General features: G+C 40.0%; 1 protein-coding gene across 1 annotated transcript in view; it reads left to right on the forward strand.

The window, feature by feature from the left end:
- Positions 1-4,928: 4,928 nt before the first annotated feature.
- Positions 4,929-22,428, forward strand: part of LAMA3 (laminin subunit alpha 3) — a 173,899-nt gene continuing 156,399 nt past the window's right edge. Inside the window, exons 1-4 of the mRNA XM_070747653.1 lie at positions 4,929-5,224; positions 15,498-15,650; positions 20,507-20,624; positions 21,633-21,751. Coding sequence (XP_070603754.1) covers positions 4,934-5,224; positions 15,498-15,650; positions 20,507-20,624; positions 21,633-21,751 — 681 coding nt within the window. The 5' untranslated portion in view covers positions 4,929-4,933. The remainder of the gene's footprint in view (positions 5,225-15,497; positions 15,651-20,506; positions 20,625-21,632; positions 21,752-22,428) is intronic.

Consider the following 22,428-nt stretch of genomic DNA (forward strand, 5'->3'; position numbering starts at 1 on the left):
AGGGCTCTAGTGGAACATTGTGTAAAGATGCAAAGCTGGATAGCAGAATTCTGGCTTCTAGACTTCTGACTGAATTCCATCCCAGATTAAACCAGGGACAGAAGCACTGTTGATCGACCTGCTGTCCAAACCCTGATACATGCGGCTTCCCCAAATAAAGGTGTTCCACCAGGAATTTGGCTGAAAGCAAAAATAAAACCTCAGAACCTCTAATCCATGCATGTTGGTAATTCCAAAACATCTGCAGCTATTTAAAAAACAACCCTGAGGAAGAAAGTCAGGAAATTTAGCACAAGCTGGTTGGAAAAACCCAGAAATCAAAATCACAGATCAAATAAAAATATTATTTATTTATTTATTCATTTGTCCAATACTGTACACAAATGCATAGGAAGAAAAATAGACATGTAGTAATATATATAAGGGTAAAGTGAACTTAGAGGAGAGGATATATGAAAAAAAGAAAATATATATGATAAGTGAGAGAAAGGAAAGACAATTGGACAGGGGATGAAAGGCACACCAGTGCACTTATGTACGCCCCTTGTCTTCAGGACCCTCTCTCCCCTGGGGGAGGGGCTTTTCTCCCGTTGGCTTCTCTGGATATCTATCTCCACCTCTGCCGCCAGCTCGAACCATCTGCTAAGGTTTCTACTAAAAGTCATTGTGTTACATATGATTATGAATAACTACAGATCAGACACTGAAACTATTGTTTAGCAGGAAAAAAAAGAATTTCATGTACAGTACTGAAAAAGTAGACCAACTTTGTTATTTGGTGTCCTGTTTTAGGGATATCTGTTCAGTTGCAAGCTGTTTCTAATGAGAACATAAGTTATTTTTGGCTTTTTATGTGCTCACCTTGCAAAAAAAGAGAGAGAGAAGTGCATAGGAATAGCCGTGCATCAACTTTCATAAGAATAGTCTCATTGTGTTTAATACAGCCTTGAACAGGACTCCACTTGAGTGTGATAGTCTTCTTGTTGCGGCCCATCAAGTCAATCCTGACTCCTGGTGGCTAGAGGGACAAGTCCATGCAGTTTTCTTGGCAACATTTTAAAAAGTGGCTTGCCTGGGCTTTCTTCCTAGGGCTGTAAGAGAATGACTGGGTCCCACCGTAATATTCTATAACGTATTTCCTTAATGTATCATTTAATATCAGGGCATTACAGTAAGTTATACATTTACACTTTTAAAGATTAAGAACAGTTTGGAAAAATGGATTTGGTGTTTCCTCCATATTTAATTAAGAAGAGAGAGAGAATTTTAACTCCTAGCAGCAATTCCAGCAGTGACAAAAGATATTGTAGTCCAGCAATGAATAAAGGGTCTATATTTCTGTGAAGTGCTGCTAAAAGTGTTAGAGCAATGATAGTGAACATTTTTCCCCCTCGGGTGCTGAAAGAATGTGTGCACACACTATCATGCATGTGTAAGTGCCCGCATCCATAATTCAATGCCTGGAGCGGGTGAAAACAGCTCCCCCCCCCCCAGGGACCCTATGGAGGCCGGAAACGACCTGTTTCCCAACTTCTGGTAGGCCCAGTAGGCTCATGTTTCGCCCTCCCCAGGCTCCAAAGGCTTCCCTGGAGCTGAAAAAGGGTAAAAATGCTTCCTCCATCCCCCCAGAGACCCTCCCAGAATCTCTGTGTGAGCCAAAAATCAACTGGCTGGCACATACATACAAGTTGGAGCTGAGCTAGAACAACAGCTCACGTGCCAGCAGATATGGCTCCATGTGCCATTTATGGCACCCGTGCCATAGGTTCGCCATCACTGTGTTAGGGAAAATCAATGAGTTTTCTCCAAAGCAGAAGATTCACTATAAAACTCATACAACTCCAGATATAATTATTGGAGCAGTAGCAACCTGTTCTGGTAGTGGATATGTCATTATCCTCTCAGGTCAGAAGGTGCCCTGGGGGCTGGGAGATTCTCAGTGCTGCCTCCTCCTGCAAGAACACAAGATCTATTTGAATGGTCCAACCTCAATGAATAGACCCACCCTAGTTCCAGAAGAAGCTAGGGGATGTGCAGGTTCTGCAGCACTGCCCTGTGGAGTCTTTGGCTACAACCTGGAATCAGAAAACAGCCAAGGCTCTGAACAGGATCAGACCCATGTGCCCTCTTATGGTCCATCTTATGGAGGAGCTGAAGATGCTGAAAAGGCCCAGAGATGCCTAGCGCACTGCTGGAGGGAAATTTAAGAACACATCTGATTGGACACAGCTCAGAGTCATTGTTAAGGCCTAGATCATGCCAATATGACATTATTTCTCTGGTCTTATTGCATCTGTGGAGTGTCGCCTGATGGCCCTGATCAAGGTCACTTGGTCTCTCCTTGGGAAGGAGGATTCAGATGACCATTTACAGGGCTGTGCAGAGGAACCTATCAAACACCTGACAAATGTTTGACAGGTTGCTCAGATCCATTTTCAGTTTGAGACCAAGAATGGAGCCCTTTATTGCTGGATTGTTTCTACTCCTTATGGGTTACCTATCTATGGTGTGGATAGACTATTGTGCTTAATAATGGGCATCAGATTTTCTATTTTGTTTAAGGGGCGAAACACTACTCTGAAACTAGAACAACAAAGCATAGCAAGTTCCTCCCACTTAATGGATGCCAAATAAAATGAAGGCAATGTCCAAAACAGAACAAAAAAAATTTGCCAACATACATTTACAATGTAATAAACTGAGGAAAGTGTTGTAATTTTATCTGAATGTCTAATCTGTACATTTTATTCCTTATATGGGCCCTCTTCTGTTCTTCTGTTTGCCTTATCTTGGTCTAATCTTGCAGAAATGTTGAAAATCACTTATACTAAACCATGGCCACTTTTCTTATGCTGCTGTAACCTTGAATGCTGAAGTAGCTGCTCCAGAGGAAATGTCTTAATTTTCACACAGTGGATGAAAGGTGATCCTGACACCCTCCAAAAATAGTGACTTGCAGAAGTCAGCTTTTTAAAAAGAAGAACAATAAGATGGAACTGAGTTGAAAATCCGAGGTGAAGATTTTCCAGAGGGTTTAGCAAGTGAAGCAATTAAAGGGGCAATTGTGAATTGTTTGAAGTCAGCTGCCTGGGAATCCTTAACATGCTGTTATCAGCCCCAAAGCCTTTGCAAGGCATCAAGTTGTAAAAAGTATTTTCTGAAGAAATTTTCTTGTTTTTCCTAAATGCCATCCTCGGCCCCTAAACTCTCTAGGGCTCAATCACCCAGTAATCTGATCCGATGGACATTTATTCAAAGGCAAATTCAACTGGTGGGCTACGAGCCAGAATGCTAAATTGCGCTCACCACCGCGGCTCGTAAGTTTTTGCAGGACCAGCGTGATTTTGCTGCTGCACCTGTGGAGGTAGCAAAATTGCTCACGGAGTCGCAGGTGCACCCATGTTTCGACATGTGCAAAAGCAAAAAAACTTTGCCACCTGTGGCTTCATGCGTGATTTTGCTAGCTCCACAGGTGCAGAAGCAAAATCATGCTGATCCCCCAAGAACTTATGAGCCGTCGTGGCAAGCGCAATTTAGCTTTCCGGCTCATAGCCCACCGCTGGGAAAATTCCACAAAACTTGGACAGATGATTAGGGGTCTGGAGGCTAAAATATATGAAGAATGGTTGCAAGAACTGGGCATGGCTAGTTTAATGAAAAGAAGGACCAGGGGGGACATGATAGCAGTGTTCCAATGTCTCAGGGGTTGCCACAAAGAAGAAGGCGTTAACCTATTCTCCAAAGTACCTGAGGGTAGAACAAGAAGCAATGGGTGGAAGGAGAAGTAACTTAGAACTAAGGAGAAATTTCCTGACAGTACAATCAGTGGAACTGCTTGCCTCCAGAAGTTGTGAATGCTAGAAGTTTTTAAAGAAGATTTATTTTTATTTATTTTATTTCTATGCCACCCTGTTCCGCAGACCCTGCAAAGATGTTGGATAACCATTTGTCTGAAGTAGTATAGGTTTCCTGCCTAAGCAGGGGGTTGGACTGGATAACCTCCAAGGTCCCTTCCAACTCTGTTGTTATTTCATTAGCTGTTAGGAGAAGAAACTGATGTTTTACGTTTTATTGATGAAGACAGCTATTACAATCCTCCCATAAGCGATTTCAATGCCTGCCCATCCAGGGGGGGAAAGAAGTCTGAGATGAGTGGATCTCACCTCCCAAGAGTACAGGCTGCGACTTTAAAAGTTCCTAGTAGTACCTACCACAAGAAAAGTAACTAACCCAATTTCGAAGTCCTATGGAGTGCTGCTTCTCTTTCTGTTTTTCTTCCTAATCACTCTACCCCAACTCTGAAGTACTGTACTACTTTTTCTCTGCAGTAGTATAGGGTCTCCTTCATAAGCAGGGGGCTGGGCTAGAAGACCTCCAAGGTCCCTTCCAACTCTGTAGTAGTAGTAGTAGTAGTAGTAGTAGTAGTAGTAGTAGTAGTTCTTCTTCTTCTTCTCCTTCTCCTTCTTCTTCCTCCTCCTCTCCTCCTCCTCCTTATTATTATTATGATACAGAATCGCAGCCACGGACGAGCCTTAATCTGATCGGGTCTGCAGCCAGCAATGAGTGACGCGTTTCCTCAGTCCTCGCCTCACGTCAACGACGGGGACCGGGGCTGCCCGCTAACGAAGCAAGCGCCAGCTGCAGGTGGTTTTTGACATTTTATTCTGCCGAGGCCGCCGCCTCAGGACCCACGAGGTCCGAGCTCCTCTCCCCGGGCGGCGTTTCCCCTGGCGATCCCGCGCAAGTGGCAGCGAAGCAGCGGGAGGGTGTCTCTTCCTCCCCCTCCCCCTCCTCCCCTTTGCTTCCCTTTCAGTGCCCTCAGAGCTCATCTGAGCACAAAGGGGGCACGGGAGGGGCGGAGGCGGGCCGTCCCTCTCGCACCGCTCGATCCCGCCGACGGCGTAAACAAAATCCAGCGAAGGGTTTTGCGAAGATGGCGAGGAGGACCCGGCTGGCGGCGGCTCGACGGGCACCGGGCGCAGCGTTGGCGGGGATCGCCTTGGCGCTCTGGTCCTGCTGCCCTCCCGCGGGCTCCCTCTCGGTTTCTCCCGGGGACAGGGCGCGCAGCCTCCTCCTCCACCCGCCTTACTTCAACCTGGCGGAGGCGACCCGCATCTGGGCAACGGCCACCTGCGGCCAGGACGAGAGTGGCAGGCCCCGCCTAGAGCTCTTCTGCAAGCTGGTGGGGGGACCCGCTGCTTCCCCCGACGGACGAACCATTCAGGTGAGAGAAGTGACCGCGGGGATGGGGTGGGTGGGTCACGACGAGATATTACTACCACTTCGCTCCGAGTCTTCGGAGAGGGGTGGCATACAAATCTAATGAATTATTATTATTATTATTATTATTATTATTATTATTATTATTAGTAGTAGTAGTAGTAGTAGTAGTAGTAGCAGCAGCTCTTCTTCATAATAATTAACAACAACAACAACTACAAAACAATATTAATAACAACAATAACAACAACAACAATAATAATAATGATAATAATAATAATAATAATTTATTAGATTTGTATGCCGCCCCTCTCCGGAGACTCGGAGCAGTTCACAACAAAAACAACAATGTAACAAATCCAATATATTAAAAGACATCTAAAAACCAATTATTAAAATCATGCAACGCAATCATGTAATATAATCAATATAAGCCCAGGGGTATCTTAATTTCCCCATGCCTGGTGACATAGGTGGGTCTTCAGTAGCTTATGAAAGGCAAGGAGGGTGGGTTTTTTTTTCTGATCTCCTGGGGGGAGTTGATTCCAGAGGGCCAGGGCCGCCACAGAGAAGGCTCTTCCCCTGGGGCCCGCCAGACGACATTGTTTAGTCAACAGGACCTGTAGAAGGCCAACTCTGTGGGACCTTATCGGTCGCTGGGATTCGTGCAGCAGAAGACAGTTCCGAAGGTATTTGGAAGATGGTTCGGAAGGTATTATTACTACTGCTACTAATAACAATAACAATAACAACAGAGTTGGAGGGGACCTTGGAGGTCTTCTAGTCCAACCCCCTGCTTGGGCAGGAGGAGACCCAACACTACTTTAGACAAAAAGTAGTACAGTACTTCAGAGTTGGGGCTAGCGAGATTGGGAAGAAGAACAGAAAGAGAAGCAGCACTCATAGGACTTCGAAATTGGATATTGGATTAGTTACTTTTCTTTTAGTAGGTACTAGGAACTATTAAAGTAGCATCTTGTACTGTTGTGGGGTGAGATCCAGTAATCTCATACTTTTTTTTCCTGGATGGTCAGGCATGAAATCGTTTATGGGAGGATTGTAATAACTGTCTATATCAAGACAACGTAAAACCTCCTTTTCTTCTCCTAATACCAGTGGCACTGATCTAGTGTGATCAGTATTAATATTGATTGTTTCTTGATTGCTTATTTGTACCCCATGACAATTATTAAGTGTTGTACCTCATGATTCTTCACAAATGTATCTTTTCTTTTATGTACACATGTGCACCAATAACAAATTCCTTGTGTGTCCAATCACACTTGGCCAATAAAGAATTCTAATTCTAATTCTAATTAAAAAAATAAAGGGAACACTCAAATAACACATCCTAGATCTGAATGAATGAAGTATTCTCATTGAATATTCCATTTACACAACAGCATGTGAAATTGACTGTCAATCAGTGTTGCTTCCTAAGTGGACAGTTTGATTTCACAGAAGTTTGATTTACTTGAATTTATATTCTGTTTTTTAAGTGTTCCCTTTATTTTTTTGACCAGTGTAGTTCCAATGTATATCAACAGGAAGTGCTATGTAAAGTGATTGAGTTTAATTTAGAATAGAATAGAATAGAATTCTTTATTGGCCAAGTGTGATTGGACACACAGTGAGTTTGTCTTTGGTGCATATGCTCTCAGCGTACATAAAAAGACAAGATACATTTGTCAAGAATCATAACATTGTCATAGGATACAAGTAAGAAATAGAATAGTCTATTCTATTATAATATTTATATAGTAGATTAGATAGTTTCCCCATTAGAGGTTTAGATCAAAACTGCACCAATTCAATTTCTATGTCTAATGGTCTGGGAAGAAAAATTCAGACAACTCTATACAGTATAGTGAAATATATTTAATCTAATTTAGCTACTTATGTCTAAATCACATCTGGTAACTGGTAATTTCATTGTTGAAGCATAGATTGGTGTTTCTATGGGCTAAATTAAGTTCTTCTTCTAATGACCAATACTTCTGATTACATAGTACAGAAAGCAAAGAAGATAGGAGTGGGGGAAAAGACAATTTGGCATATTTTGCAATGTATTGCAATGTATTAATAAGAGCCTTCAACTCCATTTTTTTTTTAAAAAAGATCAATTTTTAGGCTTGGTCCAAAGTTTTACAATTTCTGTTCTGTCAATATTTAGAGGTATGTTGATATTTGTAGATAAAAGCTATCCCACTTCATTGAGCTCACAGGTTAATTGGGACCTCTCTTCAGTTCCAGCTGGTTAATTTTCAGATGATAACAATTATAACATATGGTAAATACTGCAGTCCAGGCAACATAAATATTTAGACATAGGCTTCAAACCCAGCCTGGGGTTGAAACAGCCTTGGTTGTTCAGGTAGATGCCAGGAATGGATGAGAAAAATATATGCCTGCTAATGCTTGAATAATTTTCAGTAGGTTTTGGTGCATTCTTCCAATTATCCCATTTACCTGATTTACCTTTAGAGGGCACCAAATTAAATATACATTCACGCCTATTGTCTATAGAGTGCTACAGAGTTTCAATTTATTTTCCCATACATAATTGTTTTGTGAAAATTCCCACTTACTCTCTTCTGCAGAATCAGTTGTTAAAACTCTATTTAGAGTTGTAGCTCACCCAGACTAATCCCTGCAGAGTTCTTGACACACAATTTAGTACTGCAACCCAATTATGAATTTCCAAACAGGTTCTGTATTGGAGATGGCACAGGCAGAAGTCTTCTTTATTGGCATGTAGAACAGTGATCATGGTCACAATGCTAAAAGGAATACAAATAATCCTCAAACAATGAAAATCTACTAGTTATTTATATACCTTTGATTTCAAAATAACTGAGAATTGTTATGGAAATGAATCAGAATTATAGAATGGAATGGAATGGAATGGAATAGAATAGAATAGAATTCTTTATTGGCCAAGTGTGATTGGATACACAAGGAATTTAGGTGCATAAAAGAAAAAAGATACATTTGTCAAGAATCATGTGGAAATTATAGGGAAAGTTTTAAAATCTGCAATAGTTGCTGGTCTGCCTTCCCTTGGAGCTTATCTTCCATGGAAGAAGGTTCCATTTGTCAATGATTAAATATGTGATTAAAGTTTAGACTGTTTCCAAATAAATTTTGTCAATCATACTGTGACTTATATATCTGGAATGTGTCTGATAATACTTAGGAGATGACTTTACTGAGATACCATTACATTGCTCTAAACCAGGGCTCTCCAATCTTGGCAACTTTAAGACTGGAGGATTTCAACTCCCAGAATTCCGCAGTCACCTTTGCTAGGGAATTCTGGGAGTTGAAGTCTGCCAGACTTAAAGTTGTCAAGGTTGGAGACCTCAGCTCTAAACTAAAGGACGGACTTGGATTCTAACCCTTGTACCATAAGTAATGACATTTATAGTGTCCATATTTTAAGTCCTTTCATACCATTGAAAAGGCAGCAATGTGGTTTTAGTGCTTTGTCTGTGTTTCAGAGTCGCCATTGCAACTCACACGTATTTTATTCATGTAAAATCTATGTTTTATACACACAAGGCATAAAAGGTTTTATTGTTCTGGTTTGTTAGCTGTAATTATATCCTATTTTGATACTTAGATGTTGTAATGTTTTAATTAGTGGTATTTGCTGATTTAAGAATATTTTTGGCTATAATATACCAAAAGAAACCAAAACACATATAGTTCTAACCCCAGCCAGTTTCATACATTAGCCTCAATCCACCCACCCCAATAAAGTAAAATCCAGGGTCCAGCAGAAGCTGATCTTTTTCAGTCACCTTCTAACTATCAATGAGGAGGAGAGCATCTTTAAGTTGGAAAACGACAAACTATTCCCCAAACTGAGGCAGCAACAGAAAAACCATGTTACATGTGCCTCACTCTTTGTTTATTGCTGTATTACACCTCTGTTGTGAAGTTATCTTTTGTACTTTTCATAGATGTTTGCCCATAAACATGGCCACGAAAAATTAAAATAAATAAAACCCCAAAGTCTCCCCAGTGCAGATTTATGGATGCAGAGCTAGGGTTCTATAATTGTTCTGATTAACAGGTCTACAAGCCTTTCAATATAGAAAAGATGCTAAAGTACATCTTTCAAAAAGGAAAATAACTGAGCACTGCTATGGAATTGTTTTGAATAATCTATGTTGCCTGGACTGCAGGATCTACCCTATGTTGTTGTTGTTATCATCTGAAAATTAACTATTCTACATATGTGATTAAACTGTTTATTCTTGCTCTGTTTCATCTCTGCCTCCCGTGTTCTAATGAACAACATTGTGGCTGTTGTAAAAATGATTAAAACCAGATTTTGGTTGATTTTACTAGTAAAAATGATTAAAACCAGATTTTGCAATGAGTATGTTTTTCTTTGATGCTTAGAGTTTTTTTTTCATGTCCAAGTACTTTGTTCATCATTTGCTGCATAATACCAGTATAAAGAAGACAAACCAGTGTTCCCAAACCAGTTGCCCTGATGATGTGTTTAGCTACATTTCTCATTATTCCCAGCATACCAACTTATAGTTATGGCTGACACAGAGGAGATGAAATCCAATAGTTTTAGAAAGCATTTGGCTGAGAAAGATTGTCCTGGACTGTATTATTGTCTTCCTTATTAAAGGAAACCTGTGTCTTTCAATCTTAATTCCTAGCTTCTTTTTGTGTATGATAAATCAATGCTACATCACAATCTACTAATTAGCTGCCATTCCAAGAAGGGTTTAAACATCTTATTTTAATCAACACAAAAACTTACCTTAGCCAACATAAAGTACTACTCAAGAGGTTTCTTTCTTAAAGCTCCTAGGCCAATGTGATAACCGAAGCAGTGTCATGGGGCAACAATATTGTGATATTACCAGCCTCTTTTTGTTATAGTGAAAAGGAGAATCCACAGACATCTTTTCAGGGTTGGGTTAAAGAAAATAAATTCCCTTCAGGTGTTTTGGCAGCAACTTGTAGGATCTTGTCTGTTAGGAGTCAGTAGAAGAATAAAATCTAACACAGGCGATCCACTATTGCACAACATCAATTCTGCATATGCACTAAGGATAGCTTAAGATGTTTGTCCTGAAAATTAGCTACTAGTCTACTTCTAAGTCAACCAATTTGTCATGTATGTATTTGAGCGACAGGAATTTTAGCTGACTTCTGATAAATTTATATGAATATACATGTGTCACTCTGCGTGAAGACAGACACAAAAAAGATTCAGCTCTTTTTTTTAGAGAATTTTATAATATCTATTGGATATGATATGCCAGAAAATACTTGTATGAACAAAAAGATGTTTGAAAAAGTAATAATATCCTGAAGGATACATTTAGAATTATAGATTTACCATACGTATATAATTGTTGTTCTGCCTGCGTGTTTCAACTGCTTGTAATTACAGGGTAATTAGTCCAGGAAGACACACACCACACGATAAAAGGAAAATCCAAAAGTTTTTATAAACAGAAAAACAGAAACAGCTCCCTTTTTAAATGTCAAAGGGATTTTCTCGTACACAGAAGGCAAAGGTTAAATGCAATCCAATTGCTCACCCAATCACTGGGAAATTGAGTCCAATTCTAAAGTCCAGAGAGTCCACACACAATCTTGAACAGCACAAAAACCACAATCTTGACGAAACAATGAATTAGATAAACTGCCATGAGGCTAAAACACCAGGCTGCACTTTTATCTGTAGCACTAATTACAGCAGCCCCACCCAACCACAGGTGGCCTCATTTTCTCTTGTAATAATCCTTCAGTTGTTGTCTCCTATTCATCACTCTACGCATGTGTGGATGTGTCATTAATTCTTGTTCAGAATCCAGGGATGATACAGATGATTGATCTCCTCCTGGGCTGTCTGCCAACTCCACTCTTCCCTGTCACTCACGCTTCCTTGGTCAGAGGAGGCTTCGTCGGCAGATTCCATTGGGAGCAAAACAGGCCTGCGGCATGTGGATGTTTCCCCCACATCCACCTGCACATTCCTTGGGGCAGGAGCTGGGCCAGAGCTAACCACAACAAATTGTACAGCTATATTTTTATATTTAGTGTCCTGGAGTAAGCACCATTACATTCAAAGAAATTTACTTATGAATAGACAGCCTGATAGTAGTATTGAGTAAGGAACTGGGTACAGGCCCATGAGCAGCAAGGTAGACTAAGCATAATATTTTATGGGCTTTATACTCGCAGAGCATACAAATGCAGCTTTCTATCCCTGCTTTGTAAATACTAGCCTTTTTGTGGAAAAATGTTTTAAAAACATTTGCAAATTTAATCTTTTTTAAATGAAAAACTAAAACTAAGAAGCTTCTTCAGTTCTAGAACTGAAAACTAAAGAAGCTTCTTTGATGAGAAGTGAAACATCTTCAAGAAAAAACAAAATAAAGTCCAGTTGGCTTTTGAAAAAGCATCTTTGGGACAACCTGACCTGGATGACTGAGAATTTCCATAAATCCATGTTAGACCTTCCCAATCTGGGAAAACCTTACAAGACTACATTTCCCATAATTCTTATCCATATTGGCCAATTATCCTAAAAGTTATTGGCCACAACATTTCGCCTCGAGAAGGGTGGCATAGAAATCTAATTAATTAATAAATAATAAATTAATTAATAAATTTGGATAGCATCAGTTTGGTCAAGAATGATCCAACCATAAGGAAAAAAATATACAGAAATGCTTCTTTGTCAATTTATGAAATAAAAGCTCTGGGGTTTAATAATTAATGTAGTTATAGACTTGACATACGTTAGAATAAAAAAGAATAGAGTTTTCCTTATGTAACATTTGTCTTGGAGATTTTGGATAAGCGGTCAAATACAATTTGTACCAGATCCAAGATCTAAGTAGGGTTTTTGGCAGATCTACACTGACTGGCACAAGAAAGCATGCCATTCTGCTTGCATATATGATTAACTGGAAAGCCATCAAAGTCCTTCTCTGCAGTTTTAACAACGCCTCATCGAGACACATAGCAAGAATACTTCTGTAGTTTACCTCTTACTGTGGTTCAAGAGGGCTTCTGCATTCTTTCAAAAGATTGGGAAATCAGCCACAGCAATACATATATTGTCATACTGTTTGACAATATTTGTAACAGGTTGCCAAGTGTGGCAGCTAACACGCATGTTTTCTCAACTGATGGCAACAACTGAGGTCCTGGTTGACAGCTCCTTTTATACTCAGCTGTCAAACAGGTAACCAATTACTCTAATTATTTTCACGGTATACAAATCTAATAAAACTTAACTTAGACTTATATACCTCTTCACAGTGCTTTACAGCCCTCTCTAAATGGTTTACAGAGTCAACATATTGCCTCCAACAATTTGGGTCCTCATTTTAACAAACTCGGAAGGATGGAAGGTTGAGAAAACTGAGCCTGGTGAGATTTGATCTGCCAAACTGCTGGCAGCGGGTGATCAGCAGAAGTAGCCTGCAATACTGCACTCTGACCACTGCGCCATCACAGCTCTTCTTATGTTTAAGTGAACATGCCCACACATATACCGATTTAGCTAGGGGAAAGGGATAGATGAGGAAAATAGCATATTCCAGATAATCAGTGTTTTATTCTCAGAATGGAGGATAGAGGTTTGCCTCAATGACTGAGGCAAGCCAGGCTTAAAGGTTAACAGTTCTTTTTTTCTAACAATAAATGGCTAACAGGTTGCCAAACATGGCAGCTTACACACGTGTTCTCTCAGCTGATGAGGTCCTGCTTGACAGCTCCTTTTTTACTGAGCTGTCAAACAGGTAACCAATCAGGAATGAGTATAGCACCCCCTGTTGAGGTCGGACCAGAGAGAAAACTGGAGAACATAGCGTTCCTTCCCACCTAGTGAACGCATGCGTAGTCAGCAAGGTAGGAGAGGTGACATCGGACCCACTCAGATTGTCTTAGTGTGCCTTCAGCAGGCAAAGACTGAGGCTGGGCCTTTTTGGCTCCTGGATTTAATGGACACTGCATCACTGTTCCTGCCAGCTGGGCCCTTGTTGGGATGCGCATGCAGCGCACTGGTAGGAAACGTTAGAGGAACCTGCCCCTGGAACCTATGGCATGGGTGCCAGAGGTGGCACACCGAGCCCTTTCTGTGGACATGTGCACCATCACCAGCTGCACTTCTGGTTTCTGGCATGCCGGCCAGCTGGTTTTTGCAGGTGCCAGAGTGCTGGAAAATGAGGCTATTTCTAGGCCTTTTTCCAGAGCATTTTCCAGTCCGTTTCAGGCTGTCTTCAGGCCATTTTTGAGCCATTATAGGTCCCTTTTGGGGCCATTTTCTGGGCCATTTTCAAATAATTTTCCAGGCCATTTCCAAACCATAAGGACATAAGAAGAGCCATGCTGAATCAGGCCAAAGCCTATTGAGTTCAGCATTCTGTGTCCCACCAATTTTCCATGGGGATCTTGAGCAGAAAGCGAAGGCAAGACCCTCCCTTTCCCCTAACCCCCAACAAATGGTATTCAAGGGAATCCTGCCTGCCTCAACCAACATGGAGGCGGAACATGGACATCTGTTTCAATAACAACCAATACATTTGGCATCCATGAATCTGTCTAATCCTGCCTTGAAGCTATCAAGGCTGACAGCTGTAACAACCTCTTCTGGAAGTGAATTCCACAAACCAACGAAACTGAAAAATACCATTTTCCAGACTGTTTTCAGGCCATTTTCTGGGCTGTTTTCAATCCAAAAACAGCCAAGAAAACAGCTTAAAACATCTTATGCCCAAAAAACACGCATATGCACACCAGACATCTGGTCTTCAGATTTCTGGTACTCTGGATCACATACATTCATGCACATGTACACATGTTCTGGTTTGAGCACTTGATGCAGAAAACGTTTGCCACCACTGCCTGTACATGTACAGGGGGTAAAAGAACCGAAATGGCAGTGTCCGGGTAGAGCCTCGCACTTCCTTTACGACCAGCTCTCAGATGACCCACAGGCATGAGCAAACCGGTACCATTTCACCCCTGAGAAGGATGTATCTTCATCAAAAATCTAGAAAGACCCTTAGATGGCTTCCATGAATTCCAGCAGAAATCTAAAAAAATGTTCTCTCGTGGAAATAAACACATGTGTCTATGCTGCAGATATCCTGCCATAAGGAAACATAGAGACATAGAAGATTGACGGCAGAAAAAGACCTCATGGTCAATCTAGTCTGCTCTTATACTATTTCCTGTATTTTATCCTAGGATGGATATATGTTTATCCCAGGCATGTTTAAATTCAGTTACTGTGGATTTACCAACCACGTCTGCTGGAAGTTTGCTCCAAGGATCTACTACTCTTTCAGTAAAATAATATTTTCTCATGTTACTTCTAATCTTTCCCCCAACTAATCTCAGATTGTGCCTCCTTCTTCTTGCGTTCACTTTCCTATTAAAAACACTTCCCTTCTGAACCTTATTTAACCCGTTAACATATTTAAATGTTTTGATCATGACCCCCCCCTTTCCCTTCTGTCCTCCAGACTATACAGATTGAGTTCATTAAGTCTTTCTTGATAGGTTTTATGCTTAAGACCTTCCACCATTTTTGTAGCTCACCTGTTCAATTTTATCAATATCTTTTGGTAGGTGAGGTCTCCAGAACTGAACATAGTATTCCAAATGTGGTCTCACCAGAGCTCTATACAGCGGGATCACAATCTCCTTCTTCTTGCTTGTTATACTTCTAGCTATGCAGCCAAGCATCCTACTTACTTTCCCTACCGCCTGACTGCACTGCTAACCCATTTGAAACTGTCAGAAATCACTACCCTTAAATCCTTCTCTTCTGAAGTTTTTGCTAACACAGAACTGCCAATACAATACTCAGATTGAGGATTCCTTGTGCCCAGGTGCCCAAGGAACACCTTTCTGAGATAATGCTAGGAGCACAGAAGGCATTGTTCAAGACTGAATTAGTCAGCAAGTATCTAAAAGTTTTCTAAGTATTTTAATTTTAATTTTCTTATTTGGAAGCACATGTTAGTGAATTTTGGCCATGGAGGGGAGCATTGCTGACTATTTAGAATAAGGTGCCATTTTGAACCACACCTTAATTCTGCTTCAGGTAACTGCAGTCAAGCAAGACTTTTTGCTGTGGAAGAATCTATTTTTATCTTTATTTCTGAATTAGGCTGTTTTAGACATTTATGCAGAAATGACTCTACAACTTTTGATTCTGTTAATGCATCAAAACCGGAGTGGCAATTGTTACATCTTTTTGTTTGCCATGTTCGTTTCAGGGCCAGTTTTGCGACTATTGCAATGGCGCTGATCCAAATAAGGCTCATCCAATAGACTTTGCTATAGATGGAACAGAACGTTGGTGGCAAAGTCCTTCGCTCTCCTTAGCTTTGAAGTATGATGAAGTGAATGTTACTTTGGATCTAGGACAGGTAAGTACAGTTCAGGTCTTGTTGCTGACTTAGTTTGAATGGGCTGAATTTCTGTGTATGTGGTACAGCGGTGGGCTACAAGCCAGAACGCTAAATTGTGCTCGCCGCGGCTCATCAGTTCTTGCGGGATCAGCGCGATTTTGCTGCTTCGCCTGTGGAAGAAGCAAAATTGCGCATGGAGACACAGGTGCACCCATGTTTCAACATATTGCGAAGCAAAAAACCTCACCAAAATACGGGCGCACCTGTGGTTCTATGCGCAATTTTGCTTCCTCCACAGATGCAGCAGCAAAATCACGCTGGTCCTGCAAGAACTTATGAGCTGCGGCGGCGAGCGCAATTTAGCATTCCGGCTCATAGCCCAGCGCTGATGTGGTACAACATGAAACATGGAAGCATCTTGTTGTAAGGTGGTATGCATAAACTACCAGCCTCTTGCAGCTTTGACATCAGAATTCATATATTTCCCCATTGATATGATTACAAAATTTGCCCTTCAATTTTGCAGCCTTTGGGAGGTGAATCAGGTTGAGAGACTGTCTACATTTTATTCAGTAGCGGGTTGCTAGCAGTACTGACCACGCCATAGCTCTAGTAGCGAAAATGGAGCTGCATGCACATCCGAGTGAGATTTTGCTTCTGCGCATGCAGAAGACAGGGGGAAAATGAGAGAGAGGAGGAAGAGAAACAAAGAAAAAGAAAGAGGGAGATGAAAAGGGAAAAAACAGAGAGAAAAAAGAGAGAAAAGGGGAGAAAAAGAAAGAGAGAGCAATGGGGAAATGGTGGAGGGAGAGAATGAGAGAGAGGAAAAAGAGGGAAGAGAGAGAGAAAGGGAGATGAAAAGGGAAAAAACAGAGAGAGAAATGAGAGAGAAAAGGGGAGAAAAAGAAAGGGAGAGCAATAGGGAAATGATGGAGGGAGAGAATGAGAGAGAGGGAAAAAATGAGAGAGAGAGAGAGAGAGACGGGGAAAGAAAGGAAGAAAGAAAAAGAAATAAAAGAGAGGGGGAGGAAAGAAAGAAAAACAGAAATGAGAAGGAGGGAGGGAGAAAGAGGAACCCATTTCCCACAGAAAAAAACAGGAGCTCCAAAATCTGGCTAGGTGTGGCTGGAGGGGTGTGTGTCATGGGATTAGGTAGGAGTGACATTGAGTTGACCATGCCCACCCAGGTTTTGTGGCTCCATTGTTTTCTTTTCTGTGGGAAATGGGTGCATAGGGTTAGACATCAAAGTCCCTAAACCAGTGTTTCACAAGCTTGCCAACTTGGAGATATTTGGACTTCAACTCCCAGAATTCCCCAGCCAGCGAATGCTGGCTGGGGAATTCTGGGAGTTGAAGTCCAGATATCTCCAAGTTCCCAAGCTTGGGAAACACTGCCTTAAACCCTTTCTCAGCTGTTCCTGTTGCTGTTTCTATTGTGCTGGTGGAGCCCATGCTGGGGTTTAATCCAGTTAGCTTGTTTGTTCTTTCTTCTTCCTAGGGAAACATGCATTGCATTGTTAGGAAACATTAGGTCTACTATATAGCAAGCCACTCATTAAAATATGCACAATTAGAGGAAAGGTGTTGCAAACAGACCCAAATGCTTTTTGAAAAATGCCATGTTTCTCTTATTCTCTTTGTGATTAATTTCCCTTCCTATATGATAAATATAGGATTTCAGATTTCATTAAGGTGGGGGAAGTGTTGTGGAACAAAATATTCTTGTGTTTTCTCTCCTGCAGTGTAAAAAACCTAAATGTGTTTTTAGATTGCGTGCAAAGGGGAGATTCTAGTGGCCCATATTCATAAAGGGTATTGTTTAGCATTCTTCCTGGGCTGTGATAATTGTTGAAGCTGATTTTGTTTATAAAGTCTAACCAGAAAGCATGAAAGGAATAGATGCATATAAAATTCAATGGTACTATTTCAAATGATATTCATAGTAATTAAACCAAAGGAAATATAGCCACAGCTAGTTCCTTTTCTCAATGGCTAAATTCATACATCGCACCAAGCTATGATTTTTAAACCATGGCTTGTTGACTTGGCTGGGTTCATTTATCAACTTAAGTCAGAACAAAGCAAACTAAACAAAGCTTCTTGTGTGGCTAGCTACAAAGAGTTTGATTCTTCCTCCAACAATTTGATCAGTGTAGGAATACAATTGAAGCTCACATTCAATTCTTTTACTCTTATATTTTTAATGTGCCCTTTCTGGGAGAAAAAAAAAAGATGAATCAAACAAAATTCTCCATTTGCTTATTCTTTGAACCCAGGTTTGACAATAGCATTTTCCCTGGGAAGGATTCTTATAATTAGTTCCAAATCTTATTTTAAATTCATGTGGACCATTAGCCTGTTTGTAACTTTCAGAAATCAAAGTCCCATCCCCTCTTTTGTACATTATTCCAAAATAATGTTTCAATAAATAAACTAAAAAAAAAAGTTTCATGGCCATAAATTTGAATTTAAAACGTCTTTTACAATAGAATGAAAGAAAATCATCCAGTGCTGTAAAACCTGTTGATCCAGAGATTCCTACTAGTTGAAAACTAGTTAACAAGCAATTTCTGAAAGGGATTAAAAAAGGGAATATGCAAATCCATTGCAATTAAAGCAAAAATACATCTATACCCTTGTCTTTCTGAACTCTGTCATTCAGTCAATTGAGGAGAAGCAACTGTAGAGAGAACTTGTGGGTGATCTCAGGACTTTTCCTTGTCTGGAGAGGAATTATGAAAAGCCATTCCACTTGCTTTACATGAAGCTTCTTGTGTGGCTAGTTACAAAGAGTTTGATTCTTCCTCCAGTAATTTGATCAGCGTAGGAATACAATTGAACCTCACATTCAATTCTTTTAATCTTATATTTTTAATGTGCCCTTTCTGGGATTAAAAAAAAAGATGTATCTTCATTCTGTCACAATTGTCAGATCTGTTTTTAGGGGAAATATCTTCAGTCTACGATTTCTTCTGTGGAAGTTCAATTAAGATGATTATTTTTACCCCTCCCCACAAAAATGCCCTATAGTTCGTGTACAGTAGAATCCTTTTCCATTCTGAAATTGGTGTCTAGAAAGATGAATGAAATAATGAACTATTCTTAACACAATACACAAACTACTTTAATAACATCACAATACTAACACCAATTCTTTTCCTTAGCTAGAATTATTTTTCATTCAATGTCCAAGCTGAGAAAAATAGACTTTATGGCCTCTTGCAGTCCTTTGTCAGAGGAACTGACTGACTGAACAAAGTTGAAACACCTTCCTGTCTAAAAGGAGTCCCTTGAAAATCAAACCAAACCCCATGGTGCTCTTCCTTCCAGAGAATTCAAGTTCCTGCTTGTTTCCAGATTTCTTTTTTTTCAAAAAACATCTTCCCTTACATAATATTTCTTTAATATTTATTTGCAGATCAACATTTATTTGTAAATCAATTTATTTGCAGATTTTCAAGGATCTCAAAAAAAGTTATATTATCTTTTTTTTACTGTGTTGCCATATAATTATTTCTGAGTTGTTCATCATTGCACCCATAAGCAGCTAGCTAAAGGGATCAAGATACATCCCCAGTTTTTGATGTGGATTGCTAACTTCTGTGTGCAGGTCCATCCCTGCCTGCCTGATCAGGAAATTTCTCTGAAACATTTTCTTCCTTCCTTTTCTTTGCATTATTAGACAAAAGCAGGGAAGTACTATGTGCAGTCAGGCTTCCAGGATTTAGAAATAATACAAGAAATATTACTGTAGTACACTAATAAATATTACAAGTACCCCCAAAATGGGGACTGGGTGAAATAAGTCTCTTGTCGCTGGTGGATTACAAATTAAAGGGGGGGGCATTCACAGAAAGTCAACACAAGTACTTGAGGATACACCCTACAAAGATAGACTGAAATTACATGGGATGTTTAGTCTGGGGAAGGAAGAACGAGGGGAAATTTACCAGCTATATGCAGGTACATAAAGGGAAACTAAAGTGAAAATGGTCAAGAGCTATTTTTTGTATTATGTTCCATGCGTGCGCAAAAGCAAAAATATCGGCAAAAATTGCCGAAATATCACTTGCATGTGCGTCCTCACATGAGATTTGCTTCCAAATCTCACGCTGACGCATGCACCCGCTCGCTGGTCAACTGGAGCTGCGTGCGCTGCCCCATTTTCACTACCGGGAGGCCATATTATCCCGTTCTGGCTGCGACCCGCTACTGGTGAGCCTGGCTGCAACTATCTAAAGGTTGGCAACCCTAACCCTAGCCCCATAATATAGGATAATCCAAGGGTATTTGCTATGCAAATAATGTCTTCAACTATAACAGAAACTTAAACTCACCATCTGTAACGAAATAATACAGTCCCTTTTTTAAGTCATCTTAATTTTCAAGCTTTAAGTATCAATTTATCAAGCCCCATCCCTTAGTTTTGTAGCAAAGCATGGGAATCAGCTAGTTCATACATAATATCAAATAGCAATATTAATAGCACTTAGGCATATACTGCTCCATAGTGCTGTCCAGAACTCTTTGAATAGTTTACAATATCAGCATATTACTCCCAACAATCTGGATACTAATTTTACTAACCTCAGAAGGAGGGAAGGGTATGTTAATTTCAAGCCCACTAGGATCAAACTCTAGATTGTAGGCAGAGTTAGCCTGCAATACTGCATTCAAATCACTGTGTCCAGGACAGTATTAATCTTATGTTAATGATTCCCCTAAAATGTTAATAATTCCCTTAAAAGTACATAGGATACTTAGATATGGATGCCAGCTCACTACCAAAAAACCCTTAGCTTATTTATTCTACTATATAGTATCATGATGCTGTCAGGTATATTCTAATGTTCTTTTATATATTTTATTGCCAGTTGTTCCATGTGGCCTATGTTCTTATCAAGTTTGCAAATTCTCCTCGTCCAGATTTGTGGGTATTAGAAAGATCAATAGACTTTGGAAGAACATATACACCATGGCAATATTTTGCCTGTGAGTATGAATCATAGTTATTTCAATGTTTATAGTACTCTTTTCTTTAAAAAAAAAAAAAGAATTCAAGCGAATTGAATTTTATAGAGTTAGCCATGCTGAATTGTACATAGAATGAGTCTAAAATGCTACTCGCTAATTCATAGTTAAGGTAAACAATAAAGCCAGGTAATATTAGTGGGACCAAGATAAATTGTGGTTCATACCTATGATAACCCATGTTACTGTTTAAAAGAATTTATAAAACGGCTTCATTCTCTCAAGAACTAATGTGGATTCTATATACCGGTAGGTTACTGTTTACTTTTCTTTTTCTTCATTCTGCTTCCTGATTCAGATTGATTAAACATTAATTGTTTAGTAAGCCAAGAATACAGTGTTCCCTCGATTTTCGCGGGTTCGAACCTCGCGAATAGCCTATACCATGGTTTTTCAAAAAATATTAATTTAAAAATACTTCGTGGTTTTTTTCCTATACCACGTTTTTTCCCACCCGATGATGTCATATGTCATCACCAAACTAATAATTTTTGCAAATAAATAACAAAAAAAATAATTGTTGTTAATGAATAATTATGTTTATAAATATCAGGATCACTAAGTGTCTTATTCAATGGTGAGTACCAGTAATAATGGTGAGTAAATGATTGTTAAGGGAATGGTAACTGGTAATTTAAGGGTTTAAAGTGTTAAGGGATGGCTTGTGATGGTGTATTTACTTCCGCATCTCTACTTTGCGGAAATTCGACTTTTGCGGGCGGTCTCGGAACGCATCCCCCGCGGAAATCGAGGGAACACTGTACTTTGATACAACTTTGTGAGTACAGTATGTCCATACGCTTTGGAGAACTTGAGAGGCCAAAGCAGTTTCAGCATTAACTCTTGTGCTTTGGTGATATCATGTGTTTTGCTTATAAATCTTATTATCAAGACTAGAAGACACAATTGAAACATATCAGAGACTGTACTAAAAGTGACTTTCTTTTTTTCTTTTTTTTTAAAAAAAAGATTCTAAGGCAGACTGTTGGGAGCGTTTCAAAAAGGAAGCTAACAGGCCTCTCAGGAACGATAATGATGTCATTTGTACAACAGAATATTCTCGGATAGTGCCTTTAGAAAATGGAGAGGTAAGCTGAAGTAATCAATGTTCTAATGCTTGCCATTCTGCCATTGTTCAAAGGTTATTGCATGTATTCTTTCAGTACAGTGGTACCTCTACTTACAAACTTAATTTTGTTCCGTGACCAGGTTCTTAAGTAGAAAGGTTTGTAAGAAGCAGCAATTTCCCATAGGAATCAATGTAAAAGCAAATAATGAGGAAACCACAAGGAGGATGGAGGCTCTGTTTCCTCCCAGGAGATTCCTAGAGAGGCCCCACAGAGACTTCTCACTGCCTTTTCTGGCCTTGTTTCCTCTCAGATTCCTAGAGAGGCCCTACAAAGGCTTCTCCCTGCCTTTTCCAGCCCTGTTTCCTCAGATTCCTAGAGAGGCCCCACAGTGGCTTCTGCCTGCCTTTCCTGGTTACAGTTTCAGAGGCTTGGGTTTGTAAGTGGAAAATGGTTCTTGAGAAGAAGCAAAAAAATATTGAACTCTCTGTTCTTATCTAGAAAAGTTCGTAAGTAGAGGCGTTCTGAGGTAGAAGTACCACTGTACTTTTAGCATCATAAATTCTAGGAACTTGGTTTGTAATTATCTGTGAATAGTCCACCTCATATCTGGGGGTCACATTTGCTGTCTTATTTCATTTTATCCACTTTTCCTACTTTGCTGTGGGTTTCATTCAGTAATAGTTTGATTTAAGGAA

Source organism: Erythrolamprus reginae, chromosome 3, assembly GCF_031021105.1.
Source record: "Erythrolamprus reginae isolate rEryReg1 chromosome 3, rEryReg1.hap1, whole genome shotgun sequence".
Classification (NCBI taxonomy): Eukaryota; Metazoa; Chordata; class Lepidosauria; order Squamata; family Dipsadidae; genus Erythrolamprus; species Erythrolamprus reginae.